General features: G+C 42.9%; 1 protein-coding gene across 1 annotated transcript in view; it reads left to right on the top strand.

Annotated features, from left to right (window-relative positions):
- Positions 1-21,134, top strand: part of LOC308319250 (thrombospondin type-1 domain-containing protein 7A-like) — a 128,855-nt gene that overhangs the window by 50,689 nt on the left and 57,032 nt on the right. Inside the window, exons 2-5 of the mRNA XM_080769223.1 lie at positions 5,238-6,066; positions 11,539-11,787; positions 14,491-14,675; positions 18,141-18,209. Coding sequence (XP_080625349.1) covers positions 5,238-6,066; positions 11,539-11,787; positions 14,491-14,675; positions 18,141-18,209 — 1,332 coding nt within the window. The remainder of the gene's footprint in view (positions 1-5,237; positions 6,067-11,538; positions 11,788-14,490; positions 14,676-18,140; positions 18,210-21,134) is intronic.

The raw sequence follows: 21,134 nt of genomic DNA, 5'->3' as shown, positions 1-21,134 counted from the left end.
GGATTTGATCAATTATAATCAAACACAACCAAGAGAGCCACACTGTGACCCCTTCTTTACAGAGGCAGACCTTTTTAGGATAAGGAAAGGGGCTCTTCATTTAATGATAGGGGATACACATTACACAGAGATTTCAACCGTAGAGATATTACACTAATTACAATGCCTTTTAACAGTGGGCGAGCATCGGGCGACACATCGCCTAATCACCCACTATCGGGCGAAAAGATGAACTATTTGTATCTTATCGGGCGACGTTCTTCCGCCCACTTTTTGACTATCAGCCGTTCACCTGCTATCTGCCGTATAGTCGCCGCGTCCCATAGACAAATAATGTACTTCCGGAAAATCCGTCTGGCTGTTAAAACTCACTGTTCAGGACCCTGCACACTGAGCGCGTTTTTCGGAGTTTAGCCGCGTTTCTCCATCGGTTTTCAGAAAAAACGCGTCCAGTGTGCAACCACCTTTACTATCTCTTTCTGTGCTAGGTGAAGTAATTTGTCTTAATTCTCTCTGTTAATTTAACTATGAGAGTTAAATTAACACTGAGGGTTTTACTGTGCAGGGGACCAGTTAAGACCAGTGGACATTGTGTGAATGTGTGAGACTGTGAGTGTGTCCCACTTTAACCCACTAAGCTCAGAATAGAGGATTTTTGCAGAGGGTATTTGTGTTACTAACAAGTAATGCAGATATTTGTGTTCATAGTACGAGGGTTGCCTGTCAAACAAACAAACAAATAATATTGACTGGATTTATAGTATCACATGCCTTATGGGAGAACTTGTTTCATTAATTATACCAAGCAATATGTTGACTTGATATTGAATGAACATTCTTCTGTTCTGTGTTTTATTTACTTCATGGAAATTCAATATTAGCTCTGGCTGGCTTACCATTACTTTCATCTCACCATTTTATGCTGTGAAATAGATACATAGATTATGTATTGATCCCATGAGGGAAATTCTGTTTTCATAGCAACACGCACACGTATATGGCCATAGAGGGGGAAACCTCAAAGCAAGCTGCCAGTCCTGTCAGAGAAAAGAAATATCTCTGGTATTGCATTGACTCGCAGAAGCAGTCAAGAGGATTAGTGTGGGGAATGCAGCTGAAGATATTTTACTCCCTTGTATCTTTTGTGCTGAATACCCAAGACACATCTTTTCTAAGGGGTATTAAATAGAGCTTTACTTGATCTGTAGCTAACGGATGGCCAGACAACCCCTGAATCACAAATATGTGGTGTAACATGTACCATCCACTCTTGCAGCAGGACATTGATCGGGAGTGCTGATATAGGGAGAGAAGTACAGTAATGTCCTTTGAGGTTGCGGCAGGCCAGCTGACATACTGATTGAAGCCAGTCACCACACCAGCAGCAGAGATGACAGATGGGAACTGCTTACAGGTTGTCATCATGAGGCTCTATATACTGTACTCCTGATTTCTGTCAGTCAAGGATCATCATTATTATTATACTTCTACATGAGGATTGTCCTCTGTAGGACAGGTTGACCTCTGTGAGAAAACATGATGAAAGCCACTTCTGCTCATTGTCCACTGGCCACTACACATAAGTGCTATGTACAGTAAATTACTCAAAGCTAACAATTTAATGAATAATACAATAAATCTTTTATTAACGAATTATTATAGTTGTCATGAATTCATTCTTTAACACGCGTTATAATATTTCGACCATCATGCAAGTTTTTGAGGAGCACTAGTCCCCCCTATACACAGGTTTAATGTTTGTCTTTAGTTCGAAGTTTGTTTAGTAAACAGATTGCCAATGAAGGGAACATGTGTCGTTTACATCATATTGTCTCTTTAATTGTTAATGGCGTTTAATGTTTGTGTCGGCACCGTTTGTTTTACATCACCATTACATCACCTAATCAACATGAGTTAGACTTTAATATATTAGCGCCCCTCACTTCACATGGGTGTCATTTTTAAAAACAACATTCTATATACAAAAAGAAAATATAATAAAAAAATCACACCTGTGTGAAGTGAGGGGCACTAATATATTAAAGTCTATCTCATGTTGATTAGGTGATATAATGGTGATGTAAAACAAACCATTGACAATAAAGGGACAATATGACTTAAATGACACATTATGACGTACATTTTCCCTTCATTGTCATGAAGGGAAATACTGATGTACAGTATGATGATAAGAGCGCCTCTCACTTCACACAAATGGGATTATTGAGGGACACTATAGCCCCTCCTACAGTATGTCCAGCTTTGAGGGTCTGTTTGTGCACACACAAACATTGTGTTAACACAAACATTGAATACCATTGACAATGAATAGCCAGCTTTGAGTGTTTGTGTACACAAACACTGAAGACGAAGGTGAGGACGCAAATTGTGATTGGCCGGAATGATATACAGTAATGTATGATGATAAGAGCGCCCCTCACTTCACACTGGTGTGATTTTTTTAGTGGTGCTAGCCACTCCTATAGACAGCAATATGTGTCCCTGGCTGGGTCTGTCTGTCTGTCCGAGCACAGAAATAGCATTTGTTGACCGACCACCAAGTGTCACTGCGCAGCCTAAAAACACAAAAACGCCAGGGCGGATCGAGGACTTCAGCATGAGTACAGTACAGTACAGCACCACTCAGTTCAGACAGGTCTGATTTTTCTGATCTGTTGGGTGACAGAGTTGATAGAAGGACATACTATTCTCAGTCTGCAATATATTTTCCATGGCAATATGGGGCTTTGAAGAGACAGCTGAGAATCAAGCCAAAGACCCACATATTTAAATTCCTCCTACAGTATAGCATGGCAGTGTTCGTGGGTTAAAGTCTCACTGAGAGAACATGTCCCAATGTCTTGCACATGAATTTTAAATGTGATGAAGGTCTGTTGAAGGCTTTGAAGCTCAGTGGGCTTTTAATCCAGCATCATTGATCTCATTGTTCTTCCCACTGCACCTGCAGGAGGGTCGCTTAACCCATTCTGTCCGGGAACCCATTTTGGTGTTAGCACTATGTTATGCTTTAGCTATTGAAAAATAGCAGATCTACAAGCTCATAGCGCGCCACCGAGTGGCGCGCTACGAGCTTGTAGGTCTGCTATTTTTGAAAAATCGAAGAACGACTGACATTTTTAGAATCTGATCTCAGGTCAGAATGGGTTCATCAGACCAGTGTGTGTCCAGTGGAAACCTCGTATGAATCTGATCTCAGGTCAGAATGGGTTAACCACTTAAACCCCATTCTTTGTGGACCGTATTACCATCTGGGGCAATATTATTTGCCCCAGAATAGGGATTCTAGGATTTAGGTGGTTAATTCTGCCTCATCGACTGACACTACTACTGAGAAAACAGTAGTAGTGTAATATGTACGGATTTGTGGGTTTTCTAGTAGTATATGCACGGAATTGCCAATTCCGTGCATATACTGCCAAAAGTGTCACTTTTTCTGAATAGCGTAGTAGGCCTATAACATAAAATATTTTATTTTAATAATTTAATTGTAGGCTACTGTATATGTTCGTTCAAATAAAACGTTGTTATGCACCAGTCTTGGGGGTCTGATACACAACATAAAATATGACGCTCCCGCCTTCCCCAACTCCCATGCAGCCACTCAAACAAGGGTTACGGGTGAAAATATATATTTATTAACAATAATAGTATTACAAAAGGGTAAAGATGTTAAGGCAACTGATAGGTAATGTTAAATAAGAAAAAAGAACTAGAACCAAAATTAAACAGAAACACAAAAGCTTACCTCCTTAACTTAAACAGAACTTAACATGGAACTCAGACTTGGACAGCAAAGCAAACAAACTCATATTAACAAAACATAATCAACTACGGGCGGTGGCCGGTTGGGAGCCGAGGAGGACAGGTCTGTCCCCTGCGTGCCGCACTCTCCTCTGCTGCTCCTCTCTTAAAGGCCACCCTCGTTAGCCACTGAAATGTCTGTTTGGACTCAGGCCTTCTCCACCAATCAATGGCTGCCCCCGAGTTTCCCCCACCAATGGATGGCCGGCTGGAAGTCTCCCCTCCAATGGACGGCTGTCCACCGCGCTCTGCATCCATCCAGTCACGCCCAGGCTCACGGTGCCATCTCCATCTGGGACGATGCACAGGGTGCTGCACAGGGCGCACACACCACTTCACACCAGGACCAAAAGTCATGTCACAGAATAGGAGTCATGTCACAGTACAAACCAGCTCACAGTATATGACCCCAGTATTCGGAGGGGCGAACTTGAGCCACGAGATCGTGCTACTACCGAGCAGGCTAAAGCGAGAAAACAGTAGTAGTGTAATATGTACGGATTTGTGGGTTTTCTAGTAGTATATGAACGGCCAATCCGTGTTATTTCACCATGTTGGGGTGAGATCGGGCTGGACTTCATCATCATGGTTTGCATTCTGTTTCTTTTGGTGGTCCAAACTCAAACCAAGAGAATTTGTATTTTTTGGTGGGAGGTGTGTGTGTGTGTGTGTGTGTGGGAGGGGGGATCTCGACGTAAATACTATTGTGTATGTCCTCAATGGACCTCTGTTCAATCTGTTAACTACTACCGGTAGTTCAGAATATATAACACTTTCATCCACAGTAAAATAAAAGATTGGTAGTTATGAACAAATTGGACTGTCACAGGTTTGTAACTGAGAGTGAAATGGAACCCTCAACCCTGGTCCCTCACCATTTACTGTAGGTCATTTAGGAGTTAAGTTAACACTGAGGATTTTTACAGTCTAGAGAGGAGTCCCAGAGATAATGATGGGACTGCGGGTCCTTGAAATTAAAAAGGTTGATGATAATCACTGGTCTAGATTACTGTAAATCTTGAGTGTTACTGGATGTACATTTTGTTAATACTGATTCTCTGTTCTGTTTTTGTGGGCAGTGCCCTGATAGAGCTTTTTATATTCTATCCTTCTGTGTTTCATTGTTGGAGAAACCAATGCCACCCAGTAAAAGCTTTTATACTTACTTTGGCTTTTACTATTTTGATTTTCACTACTTGACACCGTCGTATCTAGATGAAGGACATCGAAGGGAGCTGTACAACTTTGCTTCACACTTTTATTTTTCTGCCTAAAATGGGGACACCGGGTTGAAAGTGGTTGGAAGTGTTAAATTACCACTGGATTTTACTGTGCACTCCACTCACTGATTAATCTAAAACGTCTTTAATTCCATTATCCAAATGTAACTGATGCTAATGTCTTCTGTTCCCTAGGGCCATGGGGAAGATGTATGAGCAGTGACTGCGGTCCAGGTGGCAGCCAGAGCCGGGCCGTGTGGTGTGCCCATGTGGAAGGCTGGACCACTCTCCACACCAACTGTGTTCAGGGCCAGAGACCTTCCAACCAGAGGAACTGTTTCCGCGTGTGTGACTGGCACAAGGACCTTTATGACTGGCAACTCGGTGCCTGGAACGTGTGTATGCCAGTGGTGGCAAGGACTTTTGGAGCCCTGCAGCCCTCCGTATGCGCCGGGGGAGAGGAGGGCATCCAGACACGGGAGGTGGGCTGTATACTTAAGGCAGATGGGTCGCCAGCAGAGGATGCCATCTGTGAGTACTTTGAGACAAAGCCTCGCTTGGAGCAGGCATGCCTGATCCCTTGTCCTCAGGACTGCGTGGTTTCAGAGTATACCCCGTGGACTTCTTGCTCCAAAACATGCGGGACAGGCCTTAAGAACAGAGTCCGCAGTGTACTGGTTCCCCCGCTTTTTGAAGGGGCCGCCTGTCCCAACCTGACTGAGTTTCAGTCCTGTAAACTGGGGGCGTGCAAGGGTCCTGAGGGTTTGTACAGTTTACGGATCGGGCCGTGGACCCCCTGTGCCATGCCGCAAACTCGGCCAGCGCGTCAGGCCAAGCGGAGGAGAGGTAAAGGGTCCAGGGAGCGAGCTGGGACCAAAGACCCAGAGACAAGGGAACTAATCCAGAAGAAACGGACGAGGAATCGTCTGAACCGGCAAGAGAGTCCGTTCTTTGACGTCCAGGTGGGCTACCAGACACGGGAGGTGATCTGTGCACACAGGAACGGGAGCACCTTAGGAATCCAGTGAGTTGCATGATACATTTTTTTATTTAGTTGTCATTGTCATCTGTCGCTTTTTCACTTACGTAATATGTATAGCTTTGCTAAAAGTTACATAATTAGATGTCCTACACAGTTCTCACTTAGGCAAAGGTGAGAATTAGTTGTCTCATAATGGACTGAAAAAAGAAACGGTTTTGTCTTTCTTATTAACTTGAACAAATGCTATGACATTTTTACTGTGATTTGTGTTCATTAGAGTGCTTAACTCTGAAACTGTAATTTTGTAACTGTAACTGTAAAAAAGAACCAGCAAGGATCTAATATAGTATAAATTGCATAGATATGGCAGAATACTCACATTTATACAATTACCTGTTTGTTAGGCTAGAAGCCCAATGAGTAATATCCAAATATGAACTAAGTTGATCATCACTCGATCCTTCATTTCGCTGTCAGAGGTTGGCAGGTGGATGAAATGGTTATCTGCTGTTTTTCTCTCTGCTTTGCTTGAACAATAATACCTCATTTATACTCCATAATATGATGTGTCGTGTCCTGTGCCTAAAATAGCTTATCTACAAGCACACATGCTCACATGTGAGCTTGTAGATGGGCAGTTTTAAGCGAGGGACACTGTCGTTTGACTTGACTAAATTAGTCTTAAGGCCTTACTAATACAGTCAATCTGATGTCTAGGATGGAAATGGCAACAAAGTAATACTGCAATCATGTTTCACAGTGTGACTTCACTTTTAGCCAGTGATTTATTCCTGGCATGTTCCTTCCAAAACGAATCACTCAAGATGCCAATGCACACAGAAAAAGTCACTGCAACACACACCCACATGAAACAGAAAGAGTGACTGAGAGCAGAACAAAACACCCAGGTTTATACATTAAAAACATAAAGTCAGAGGTACGGAAATATAATTGGAAAATTAACTACAAGAAAGAAAATATCTTTTTTGAGTGTGATCATTAGACTGCTGCATTTTCTAAGCTGGTCGATTCAAAACGGTGACAACTAATATTCTCACTGACAATAGATCATCACTGGGCAATATTCCCACAACAATACTGATAATCGGCCTCATGGTGGCGCTATAACAGGCCATTGTTTGGCATGGATCGGGCCAACGGTGGTGGAGATTAGCTGATAACGGACGGACGGAATGACACACACACACACACACACACACACACACACACACACACACACACACACACACACACACACACACACACACACGGACGGAGTGCAAAACATACTCTCTCCCCATGCCTTCAGCCTGGTGGAGACAATAATGCAACCGGAAACCCTCCATTCACATTATGTATTTGTCACATGCCACATACTATAGGCTTAGATCAGATCAATTATGTACTAAATCTGTTCATTAATGTATTGTTGGTGCAAAATTCTCAGCAGTGAATGGGATCAAATATTTCAAAAGATCTGCAAAAACAGCTCTCATGCCCATAGGAACATAAATATTAATCCTTGAATTGTTTATTTATGGTTCTGAAATATTCATAGTTGTTTTTTGAAAAGTGGAACTAACTTCCCAGCGCAGCAATATCCCAGTCAATTCCTTGCCAGACATTTTCTGAACATCTTGCTCTACTCCCTTAATTTCCTATTTTGTTTGATGTATATCTGTCATTGGGTCTTCTCTCTCTGAGAACCTAGGCCAGCGCCTTTGAAGTAGAACCCTGACACAGAAACCACTTAGCATATTGTCTCATATTAGGTGAAATGTATTTAATGAGTAGTATCCAGTATGGTGCCGCATGCCATTATGATTCTCTTCTCTTCACACATGATTTTTTTATTTGACTATTTTCACTGAAATTCTGAAGCTTACTTACTGTAGTCCCTTGAACCCACATGCAGTAGACGGTTCCAATGGCAAAATATTTTGTTGAATGCAGGTAATGAGCATGCAAGTGTTGAAATGTGGATAATTCTTTCATCTGGAAGCAGTTGGACTGCATTGTTAACTGTCCTCATTCTGTCTAAATGACAGAAATTTAAAAATAAGTCTCAAGTGTCTTTGAACCCTTCAACCGTTGTTGGCAATAGCCATAACAAATGACCAATGCTTAGAGAATGCATCTGCTTTAGGCCTTTTCAGTAAAGTTCCATCAGAGGCGAGGAAATTGAGCCATCATGTTAGTGATTACTTTTCTTATTTTACTTTTCTTTTTTTCTTTCCAAATGAAAAACAAACTGCTCTAGTAGGCCTATCACATCACAAGGCTGCAGAGGTGTCCTAATCTGTAAAAACACAGGAGTTACAAAAAAAAGAATAACACCTGGCTTTTGTGGCTTTCGCCTTTTATTTTATATTTCTTATGGAGGGACAGACAGTAGGCTGACAGGAAATGGGGAGAGATATGGGGGGAAGACATGCAGTAAAGGCCGTCGGGATCGGGGGTCGAACCCACGGCACACTGCCAGACTGGATTACCAGCCAAGGTGCCTGGACCATTGAACGATTCCTTATTTTTACCCAAAGTTTGAGGCAGTGGAGGTGGAGTGTGGCAGTGGTGTCTAAATGAGATCTTTCTAAATGAAGCAGAGCTGTAATTAGCACTAATAGCTCGTCAGCTGCATTGCCTCTAGGGTAAAAGACACGCCGACAGAGTGGAACAGAAAGTGCTCGGCTTTAGTTAGAACAAATTCCTAATGATTCAGAAGGGGCCCAAAGAGGCCTGGTTGCTCATTAACTGCTAAATACTAGTGGAATGATTAAAAGATGGCTGCCTGTCAGTGATAGATTGGCCATGGTTTGTCGATCGTGGCATGGACTTAACACATGAAGACAGAAATACTTTGCGTATTAGATTTTATTACTGATATGAAACTGATTATGCAGTGATCGTGGTAATGAGCAAATTACATATCCCAGTCACTGGTTCATATATTCTTCTCTTCTGTCAGTGTAGTAATGGACACTGCTCTGTTGGATCCACTGTGACTCACCTGTGGTAGCCTGTCAGTGTAGTCATGGACACTGCTCTGTTGGATCCACTATGACTCACCTGTGGTAGCCGCTGTAGGACCATATTCTTCTCTTCTGTCAGTGTGGTCATGGATTGGACACTGCTCTGTCGGATCCACTGTGACTCACCTGTGGTAGCCTGTCAGTGTGGTCATGGACACTGCTCTGTTGGATCCACTATGACTCACCTGTGGTAGCCGCTGTAGGACCATATTCTTCTCTTCTGTCAGTGTGGTCATGGACACTGCTCTGTTGGATCCACTGTGACTCAGCTGTGGTAGTGTGGTCATGGACACTGCTCTGTTGGATCCACTGTGACTCAGCTGTGGTAGCCGCTGTAGGACCATATTCTTCTCTTCTGTCAGTCATGGACACGGCTCTGTTGGATCCACTGTGACTCACTTGTGGTAGCCACAGTGTCAGTGTGGTCATGGACACTCCTCTGTTGGATCCACTGTGACTCACCTGTGGTAGTGTGGTCATGGACACTGCTCTGTTGGATCCACTGTGACTCACCTGTGGTAGCCACAGTGTCAGTGTGGTCATGGACACTCCTCTGTTGGATCCACTGTGACTCACCTGTGGTAGCCGCTGTAGGACCAAATCCTCACACAACACATTTTCATTCTTACAACATTTCCAATATTTTGTCTCAATTAAATGAGAAGTTATCCCTTTTAATAGAAATATATGAGAACCTCTTCAATAGCATACATAAAACCTTGTTTTATGGTCTCATCTAGCAATTAAAAGGCCTTTTTATTTACAAGGTGCTAAGTGTTAGGTTTACTAATGTTTCGATGCCAAGTCCATCTTTATCAGACCATTTATATTTACACAGTGCCAAGTATACAGGTTGACTAACGTTGCCAACTTCCAAGTGCATCTTCATCAGAGTCATGACTCGGAAGATTTGACATGCAGTAAAGGCCGTCGGGATCGGTAGTCGAACCCGTGGCACACTGCCAGACTGGATTAGCAGCCAAGGTGCCTGGACCGCTGAACCAGGCCAACTGGGCCGTGGCTGCTAACTGTATGCTTTTTAAATAAGGCACTCCAGGGCTTTATTCCTCTTACTGTATCTGCTGCCCTATCCTGCGCCTGTGCTGCACATGATGTGCCATTAACTGTTTGATGCCAGGTTGAACCCCCAGGAACAACTGGGAGTTGTCTGAACCCCTAATTGCCCCCCCTGATGTGCAGGTTGGTGCCTTGCATGGTTTCCTCTGCCATCGGTGTATGAATGTGTGTGAATGGGTGAATGTAATGCACAATCTATGTAAAGCGATTTAGATAAAAGCGCTATATAAATGCACCATTAACCGTCTACCGGTTTCTGGGTGTGCTGTCATACTGACCTGACGAAGATCTATCAAGATCGAAACGTTGTCGTTTAACTCAATAAAGTAATTATTTACCAAAAGAATGGTGTGCGGCATAATTGCCTTATTGGCCCTGCACCCACTGTTGAGGTGCGTGTAAATAAGTATGCTCTGTGCTGTCATTTTTACCATTGGTTTAATAGAGCTGGCCTGATTGCTCAGGGGATAAATTGAATCTAGACCAAGATTCAGTCAAAATTCGTGTCAGATCCCGTGTCAATTTGAGACATGAGCTTTGATATGATCTAAATGTCTCAATAGAAGAGTAGGGAGACCAAATACAACTACACCAACTGTATTCATTATATTGTATTGGCATACTCATACATATTGGACAAAATTATATTTTATTCATAAAAGAAAGTTACATAGTGAGGCTTTAAGTACTTAAATCCCAGCATCTGTATTCTGGGGGAAACTTTTGCAGAAAATAACAGATCTACTGTACAAGCTCAGAACTCGCAACCTGTTGTAACCTTGTAGATCGCCTATTGTCAGCGAAGATATTGTAGAGTGAAAACATAAACAACACAAGTATAGAGCCCTGAGGCTGAGGGACTCCACTCAACAGTATAGAGCCCTGAGGGTCTCCGCTCAACAGCATAGAGCCCTGAGGGTCTCCGCTCAACAGCCTATATGGGGTTGAAGCTTAGAGTATATATGAATAGAGACGGCAACCGAGTTCTCCTCCCATCCACTTGCATTAAGTTGATCAAAAGCGCATGAGGCGATTTCACTCCTCCTTCCGGGTAGGAAGAGAGTGCATTCTGGGATGGATTTCCCCGATAACATGAAAGCGCTGGTCGTTGACTATCATTGCGCCGTTTGCGCGCGTTCACGAATGAAACATTCGTTCACGTGTCATGGGCCCAATAACATGAACGTGCGCAATGATAGTCAACGGGCTCGAGCTGCAATGACAAATTCGGCCACTATGTTCATTTCGCCTCAGGGTTTCCTCCGGGTGCCGTCTCTATTCATATATACTCTAAGGGTTGAAGTGCTTAAATCTCCTCAGCACGCCGTCTTAACTCGAACAAGCACACCATTTTCACCTCATTTTCACCTCACCATACTGTACCGCCCCCACCCATCTTTTTTCACAGGTTGTGTACGCCAAGGAACCTTCCGCCAACGGTCCAATCATGCGTCCTCCCTAAGGATTGCCAGCTGACTGAGTGGACGGAATGGGGCCCCTGCTCCAAGACCTGTGTGGAGCCCGAGGCCCCCAGTGGCACGCGCTCCAGAAGCCGACATGTGCTCCAGTTCCCCACGGGAGAAGGGGAACAGTGCCCTCCTCTGGAGGAGGTGGAGCCATGCGAACCGCAGGGCGATGGAGTTCCTCCTTGTCCCACGTGAGTGTCACTTTATGAACATGGGGGGCGCCGTGTACAGTATGCACTGGGCAAGTGATGGCTTTGGGGCTTGTAGAGAAACAAGCATCCAACTATTTTTGATGTATTTTATTTGTATGTATTCAGTCTTACCAGAAGCAAGATATCCCCCGAAACCATATCCCCACTCAGAGATACAATTTCAATTTAGGCATTTAGCAGACGCTCTTAATCCAGAGCGATTTACAGTAAGCAAGAACAACACATGGTAATACTGTACATCAAATTCATAGAAACTTGTCATCAAGAATTATACGTAAGCTAAGAACCAGTGGAACAGTGGAATATCTATATAATGAAACGTTGCATATACACTGACTATAGAGTGCTATGTCTACATAAAATACTATCTAAATTGCATAAGTTGAGCTTTTGTTGTTGGTCGTCGAGGCTAGGGCAAGTGCTACGGGCTAAGATGGAGTCTTAAGAGGTGTGTTTTCAGACTACAGCAGAAGATTGGGAGTGAGTCTGCACTCTGCACGCTGCAGTTCTGATTGCAATGGGAAATGCATTCCATAGTTTTGGAGCCAGAAGGGGGGCGCGTTGAGCGTTGGTTGTCCCAGCGTTTTTAGGGAATGTTCTTCCAGCTTCGCTGTGAATTGAATGACTACAGGGAGGGACAATTGAATGAGTACCGCTAGGGATATCAAAAGCAGAGGCATCATTTCTCCTCATCACCCCTATTAAATCAAACCCTATACTGTAGCTAAAAGTATTGTTAAAAATTAAGAGTGCAAGCTTGGGTTGAGCAGAAATAGAAATGCATCTTGGTGTAGATCGGAATAATACCCTCCATCTTCACCATGCATTCTTTAACTACCATTAAAAAACCTACAGCAGAGATTTGTTCTAAAGTCCTGTGTAGGCAGGGAGCACAGTGAAATTGTAAGTGTTTACACTTACAGCCAGACTGAGGCTATACACACTCTTCCTGTTGATTTCCCTTTATCCACATCGGCAAGCTAATTTGCTCTCCTGGGTGGCCCATTTTTGAGTACTGTATGTGAGCACGTTTGTCCATGCGCATATTTTGTGTGCGTGCATGCGTGCGTGCATGTGCTTGTGTGTGTATGTGGGCAACAGCATATGGAGACAGATTAGAATAAGAGTTTGGACCGGTGCCAGGCACAAAGTAGAGACAAATGGAGGGAGACTGCAAGGATATTTGTGTCACACTCAGGCATGCATGCACACACACACACACACACACACACACACACACACACACACACACACACACACACACACACAGATGGCCTTCATTCTCAAAGTTTCGTCATTTAATGTCCTTTCAGCTATCCCCTGTGTCAAAAACTTCTATCAGCTGTACAATATTTTTTCAATTACTGTCCATAGCCAAAAATGGAACTTAATTTGCACATATGAATTTCTGCGTAGTTTCTTTAGTAATGATTTTATACTCTACTCTTAGTTTGTCCTTGCTTGCCTCCCAAGCATTAAAGGACAACAACAGCATACTTTGTTAAAATGTGAGCCCTCATTTTTCACACTGCAAAGAAGCAATATCATGTTTATAAGAAACTACAAAGTGACACACTTATCGTTACTGGGCTTCATGCGCCAATACGTTCCTAACTTTTCCTCTTACATTTCTTCCAAAGTGAATTCCTAAGAGAAGTCCAGTCAGATTCATGAAACTTTCACTACTAGACATTCAATGTAAATTTGCTATTTGATATTATCCATATGTCATGTTCAGAAGTAGTGGATAGTAGTGGATATAAAACATTTTAGCACTGGAGTTTGGATATGGAGGGGCTTTAAGGCAGCAACTGCTTGGTATGTAATGGTGAGGAAATAGGGGTGTTGAGGGTGATATGGTGGTGCAAGGGGGCTTGCAGGTAGGAAGCTTATAGGAAAATGGAGGAGGTGCCTGTCGGTATATGGGGTGGGGTGTATGGGAGGGGGGGGGGGATGATAGCGGGTGTGGTTATGTGGTGGGTATGGTGCGTTTGTTTGGGTTGGGTTGTAAACTCTAAACCAGTGGTTCTCAAACATTTTCATGTCAAGGACCCCCAAATTGACATTCTGCAGACCCCCATATGAAAATATTTTCTGCTAGGGAAATGTTTTGAAGATTTATCAAAATGTTTCGAAAATAGCCGATCTACAAGCTCAAAATGGGCAGTTTGTGAGCTTGTAGATTGGCTATTTTCAAAGTATAAAATGGGATTATATTTTGCTGTGGACTGCCTGGAACTTCCTCAAGGACCCCTTGAGGTCCTCAGACCAAACTTTGAGCATCATGAGCTGCTTTTCCTTTATGTTCTCAGATGGCACCTAAGAACAAAAAGGCACCCTAAGAGTGCTCCACAGTGTGCGTAGATTCTGTTCTTACCTACGAACAAATCACAGCTAAGAAAACATTGAGGGATCCCAAAACCTTCTTAAAAACTTCCTAAGTGGGTCTAAGAACAAATTTCCTCTTTTCTTAAGAACGGTTGGCGCATAAGGCCCATGTGTTCAAAGTCTGACAACCAAAAGGCAACGATACATGCACACCGACAGCCAAGAAGGAAATGAGTTGTCACTTTTTTCTTCATGTTTTAACCTAGATTTTCTAGAGGTTTGCATAATATTGTTTGATGCCTTTCCTCCCTACCTCTTCCCTTTTGTCACCTTTTTCTTCTTCTTTCTCTCCAGTTACACTTGGAGAACAACGGAGTGGAGTGATTGCCGAGTGGATTCGTTGCTGAGCCAACAGGACCGTCGGCGCAGTAACCAGACAGGGCTGTGTGGAGGTGGCCTACAGACCAGAGAGGTTTATTGTGTACTGGCCAACGCTGAGCTCCTGACATACCTCAATGACCTGAGAGAAAAAGACAAAGGTAAAAGGCCACAGTCAATCTAATCTAAGCACCTGTGTGACTGTGTGGTCAGTCACTGACCTCATGTTCCCGCACTGACGAGGAATATCCTGGTCAGGGCTGGTGAACAAATCCTTTTCCTCGAATAGTGGTGTGTTGGTGTATCACTGAGCATGCCCAGATACTCCAGTGAGGGGACTGATTGGGATTAAATAACCATGTCCTTGGCATGACATTGTCTTCCATCCGTCCTGTGTCAGTTCTGAGTGTTTCCCAGTCTCTATGCTATGTGCTGCTTAGCACTCTGGGCAAGACCTACGCTGAAAAGACTATCATTTGTTTGGGCGGAAGTTGCAGGATTTTAACGGAAGTATCGCCCAAGGAAATGACGTTGATGCTTTACAAATCAGTTTACATTCTCCGCGAATGAAACAAGTGTTTCGATTGGTCTGGAAAATATCGTTTCCGGGGGAAATACATCTGACGGATGTTCCGGAGGAACACCGCCGATAGCTTCTCTGCCTTACGTTGTTTTCCTTACGTTGTGACCAGGCTTTTCTTTTCGCAGATAAGTAAGCCTGGGACCGAGGCTAGCTGCTTAGTGGTTTGGGGTCCGGGACCCTGTTTCTGGGTTTGCACAACTTCACCTTACTGTCCAGATGTGTTGATTTGATATTTATTTTGCTCTTTGACCATAAAGATGCAGGGGACTATGTTGTTTTTTAAAAGTCTAGGATTTCCTAATTTTGTATACTGTATGCACGGGACATTTTACAGTTGACACACATCACATCTTAAGTATTATAATAATCTTTTTGATTCAGAGCGATCGTTTCTCTGCACAGTACACAGCAGTGCCTTAGTACTAACCGTTTCGTTTACATCAGACATACGTACGCCGTCGCCAACGTGTGACCTCAGTCTATGTTTTAATATACAGTGACAATGTCATTCATCTGCATACTTATTTAATTATGCTTAACATTTAAAGTAGCCCTTGTTTTATTTCATACCAGGGAGTTTGCACTCATGTCTCCTGGTGTGAACCTTGTGTGTTACAGGAAATGCCAAGGCCCCTATTTCTGCCACTTGTCAGGGGCAGCTTAGAGTCAAAGATGCCCTCTTATAGAGAAGTGTTAAAGACATTAGCCGGGACTGAGCTTATGGCGAACAACTGTGGCAGTTGCATGAGAGAGGGTGTGTGAGGTATTCACCTTTTTCCTGGGCTGTGTCTAGGACAAATAAAGAGGATGGTGCACGGAGGCGCGGCCTAGGCTCCTGCGGAACTGAAATAATAAAAAGGATATCACAAAAAGAGAATAGTACAAAGTTGATTTTGTTTTTATTTTAAAAAGTATATCAGTATAATAACTGTGGAAAAAAAATGTGTATAACAGACTGAAAGATAAAGGACAAGTAAATTCACTAAATGTTAATGTTTTTGAGCTTTCTATCTAGCACCTCTGCTGGAACACTCCATCATCGCAGTTCCTGTTTACACTGAGCATGTGCAAACCTCCCACAGGAGCCTAGGCCACGCCTCCGTGCACCATCCTCTTTATTTATTCTAGGGCTGTGTGTGCTCCACTTCCTGTCGATTTGATCCAATGAAATCCAATGAAACTGGTCAGATGACCAATGATATCCAATGAAATCGACAGGAAGTGGAGCACACACAGCCCAGGAAAAAGGTGAATACTTACCATGTGTATCCTTTCCTATAGCTGCAAGAAAACTGAGATGTTGAGTTTATCTAACATTATATGCTTCTTACATTAAGTTCTTGGTTATCTTCTGAACAGTAGTAACATTAAGCAATTGATTGACACCGTCTTAAATTATACCATCATTTTGAGCCATGTTACCATGACTGCAAGTACTTCTACAGGTAGCTTTACCATCATTTGAGCCATGTTACCATGACTGCAAGTACTTCTACAGGTAGCTTTGTAATAGGAATGGTTAGAGCTTGTGTATTCAATTGTTTAAGGTGTTCAGTGTTCTAACGTTAAATGTGTTCAGTGGGATTCTAATGTGCATCCACGAGTGAAGTTTCAGATACTGTATTATCAGTAGAAAAGGTGTTATACTGTACAATATACAGTAGGTGTCATGCAGGACAGGAGAAATTCTGATTTTAGTGAAGCAATGGTTGTTGATGGAATGATTTATTTTTTTCATTTATCTGGGGACCTGGAGTGAGTGGATAGATCTGTCTGGTTTCTCCTTCTTCTAGTCCTTGCTCTGTCTCTTGTTCTCTCATCCCTCTCTTCTCTCTCTCTCATTTTGTCTGTCTGTCAGGCACTGTAGGGAGGTCTGGGAGGAAAAACAAAGCACATGTGGGCGTAATGAAAGTAGAGCAGTCATACATGTTAAAGTACACATTACTTCCATATGTACTAAAAGATTCATACCAGTATGTACATATGGAGCGCTGTTGCTAGGGCTATGTACGTGTGTGTCTGTGTGTCCAAGACTGTGGGCAGTTGTACTGTATAGCTGTGCACTGGCACACATATGCACACACATTGGGGTTAGTATATAAAAAAAAGAGTGTGTTATCTGCCTGGTGCAGGATTTGTCTTCCTGTCATTGGGGGGGGTTATCACCCAGCATACTGCTGAGACAGAGAGACAGACAGTGGCTCACAGAAGTCTGCTGTGACCATTTATTTTTCTCTCTCTCGCTATCTCCTTCCTTCTTTCTGTGGCTCTCTTTCAACGTGGTTAAAGGAACCCCCAGGTGAACATGTGGAATCAGCTTACCACCTCCCAAATCCTAAGCAATCCACCTTAATCAGCATGTGGGGAAATGTAGCTTTTTCCACCCTAGTTCAGTATCCAATGTTCCTTCAGGGTTACTTAGACATGGCTTTTGGAACTAGTAAGCACTGTGGCAGATCATAGGGAGCTGCTTGTCCACCTGCGGAACAAGTCTACTCAAGTAGATTCATTGATCCTCATCCTCATGCCATCTTGCACAAGGAATTCACTGCCCAAATTGAATGAATGTGAAGAAGCGGTTTTTATTTTACTTCAGCACAGCTGAATAAGCAGAATAAGCTGCGTGGCATTGGCAGAGGAAGCTATAGCAATTTTCTTCTTGGACGCAACCCACATACTCAGCTGTGCTGTTCCTTACAAATAGGGCACTATTTAAAAGGGCAATAACCAGGCATTCCAACGGTATAAAAGTTATTGCCAAGAAGCATTGTTCTAACAGATATAATCTCTACCCATCACAAATTTTGACATTGTGCCTTCCGTGAACTTGTGCCACCCCACAGAGTGAATAAAGGTTCAAAATAAACATGGCGGCTATATGCCCTGCATCCCTCCCATCTATTAGTTGCCCTTGCATTTAGTCTCTGTCTCTCTCTCTAATGGGCCTGTCTCCCCACGCTGTGATTGTTTGTCTGTGGCTCTCTCTCCCTGGTGCGTGTCTACTGTCTATATAGCTAATAGTGCAATCTCCCTGTAATTGCAGCAGGTCAGACCCAAACACTGCAGAAGCCTAGTGTCCCCCCTCTCCTCTCCATCACCTTCCAGATTACAGGTAGGTGCTTTTATTCAAGCTGTTTAGCCAATACCATGCCTTGCTCACCCACTTTCTGCTCCCCAGGCGTATTATTTGCAGTGTGTGTATATTTTACTGAACTTTATTAGGATCTTCTTTTTCCTTTATTTCCATTATTTATTCAGAGAAGCCCATTGAGAGCAAGCTCTTTTTCAAGCATGCCCTAATTACAGCATGAAATCAGCAAAGTAGTTATAAAATACAATACATCATTAAAATACAATTCAAAATGAAAAACAACAACAAAAGTTTGAACTACATTAAAACAAATCACAGATGTAATTAAATAAAGGGTTAGAATGATGAAACGGGTGCAGTCACAATGTAATGTGTCAAGAAGCATGTTTCTATGGGGAGTGAGACCAATCGAAGCAGTCCTGAAGTTTGTTCCATTTGTTTGAATAAATGCAAGCAGTCTTTCCTTGTTCACTGTTCATACAACATGATGGTCTGATATATCTAATGTGTGATCTCCGGGTAGCTCAGTTGTTCGAGCACTTGCTTTTGGACTATAAGCTTCTGGGTTAGAGGAATATACTGTATGAGTAGAATAAGTATGAGTATCAAGTTGTGCATGCAGTAAGTACTGAGAGCTGATTGTAGGTGTTGCAATCCATGTCCCAGGGTTGTTGCACAATGAAAAGGGAATAGATACCCTTGATCTTGGCCGATACCAATAAACCACCCGACCTACTTATTAGTAAGTCTACCGTTTTATTAGTAAGACTTTAGTATCATTATTAAGTGTTACTAGTAAGTCTTACTAAGTCATGTATGCTCTTGCTTGACGCTTTGGGTCCTATTTTCGCCAGTGCTAAACCCTTATCCCTAAACCCTTATCCCTAAACTTCTTTGCCTTTTTGACTATTTTGAAAAACTTTTTTGAATAGTTCAAATAGCCGATCTACAAGCTCACAATGTGTTGATGTAGATCGATGTTTTTCAAAATAGTAAAAAAGACAAAGAAGTTTAGGGATAAGAGGTTTAGCACTGACAAAAATGGGGCCCTATTGGGTGCAGCACAAGTAAGACTTCAAGGCAGCAACACATCACCTTTCCATGGGCTATAGACTAAGGCTATGAAGCAATATAGCACTGGGCATAACGGGCAACGGATAAGTGATCTAAAGGCAATAGCATGTGGCACGGTGATTGGTTTAATTATTGTAACGCCCAAACCACACCTATGCATAATGTAACGGGTAATGGAGGTGTTTTAGGGATTTAGACAGGTAACCAAAATACCAACTTTAGTGGGGGAACACCCCTTCCCCACTGCTAAATCCCCAAATAGTGTATTTAGAATGCTCGGACGAAAATGGAGCCCTACTGTATGTCGTCCCTTCCCTCTGTTCTCTTGCCTTTTATATATTCCATTTTCTCTTCATTTTTTGCTTTTCTTTTATCTCCTTGCGTCTCCTTCCCTCTTCTCCTCTCCTATTTTCTCCTGATAATGAATTCAGTAGAAATAATGAATTATAGTGTGAAGGTAATAATTTCATATCGATCATAAAATGGTTTCGTTTGGTTCTCCCAACCACTGCAGTGCAGTAGATTTACACTGGCATACCTTGACAAAGTCAGATCTGCACAAACAGTTTCAAGAGGACTGCCTGTCTATTGTATAAAAGAAATGTGGGATATTAGAACAAAGTTCCATATTCTGCTGGAAAATGTCAGGCAGACAAAGGCAACGTTCCCTCTCAAAAAGAATATTTAACGCATGTGTCAGATGCGTCACTCCTCAGTTTGTAAGGGATTTCTTTTTATCCATTGTCAGTTCAGTATAACAGTACTTTGTGAAGAATGAAGTAGAGGAAAAAGGAGGCCTAGTAGTAAATAGTCTTGGGAACCAACAGTTCCTAAAGTCATGACTCATGAGGCCCATTGGTCAGGAGCCTATCTCCTGTTTCCATAGCGTATGGCAGGTTGATGTAAAATTGGACATGATGCTAGTAGCCTGGAAACCAGACAAATCTGCTACAGGAAAAAGTCGGTTGGTGCACTGCAGAGATATTATCTCTGCATAATATCTATGCAGAGATATTACTCTGGCCATGCCAGGCTATACTATGACGCTAGTACAGTATGGTGGACCCAATCCAACCCCCAATCCAACCCGCTGAGTGTCAAGCAGGGAGGCAGGTTTTTATAGTCTTTGCTTTGACTTGAACGGAGATTGAACCCCAGACCTCCCAGTCTCAGGGCGGACACTCTAGCCACAAGGCCACTGAGCTAGTCCAGAATAGGAACACAATGGTTCAAGTGATTAACAGACCTTGACCGTGGCTTGTACTGTCTAGTGTTCAGTACACTGAAATTAAATGACATGATTTTGAAGTATGGTAAATGGTGCATTTATATAGCGCCTTTATCCAAGGTCGCTTTACATAGTGCATTACAGTCACCCATCCATACACCGCAATCAGTGCCAGCACATCGGCAGCAATGTGGGGTTCAGTGTCTTGCCCTTGCCCAAGGACACTTCGACATGTAGACAGGAGGAGCCGGGATTCGAACTGCCGACCCATGGATCATTGGATGACCTGCTCTACCTCCTGAGCCACAGCCGCCCTCAGTATGCCTCTGTGGTGTTCTTTTATAGTCAATAATTTAAAGAGACCGTAGTTTGCACCACTGAGCTTACTATGAGTTTAAGATTTAATCATATTGTAAGCTCAGCTCAGCTCAGTCATCACACAGACAGTAAAATATTATAATCTTATAAATATTGAGCTTAACATAACGAACCTGATTTGACAGCAATTCATTTTGTCTTATGCATACTGTTTTTTGAGTGGTGCAACCACTCCTACAATCAGCAATGTCCATGTACCTACCTGTGTGTGTACCTGTGCACATGAGCCTGAGTATGTTACTGATTTATACCAGTAGGGGGCGGCA

The sequence above is a fragment of the Protomyctophum bolini genome, assembly GCF_963924005.1.
Source record: "Protomyctophum bolini genome assembly, chromosome: 7".
NCBI lineage: Eukaryota > Metazoa > Chordata > Actinopteri > Myctophiformes > Myctophidae > Protomyctophum > Protomyctophum bolini.
Note: the sequence above shows the minus strand (reverse complement) of the source record. Positions and strands in the feature narration are given on the sequence as shown.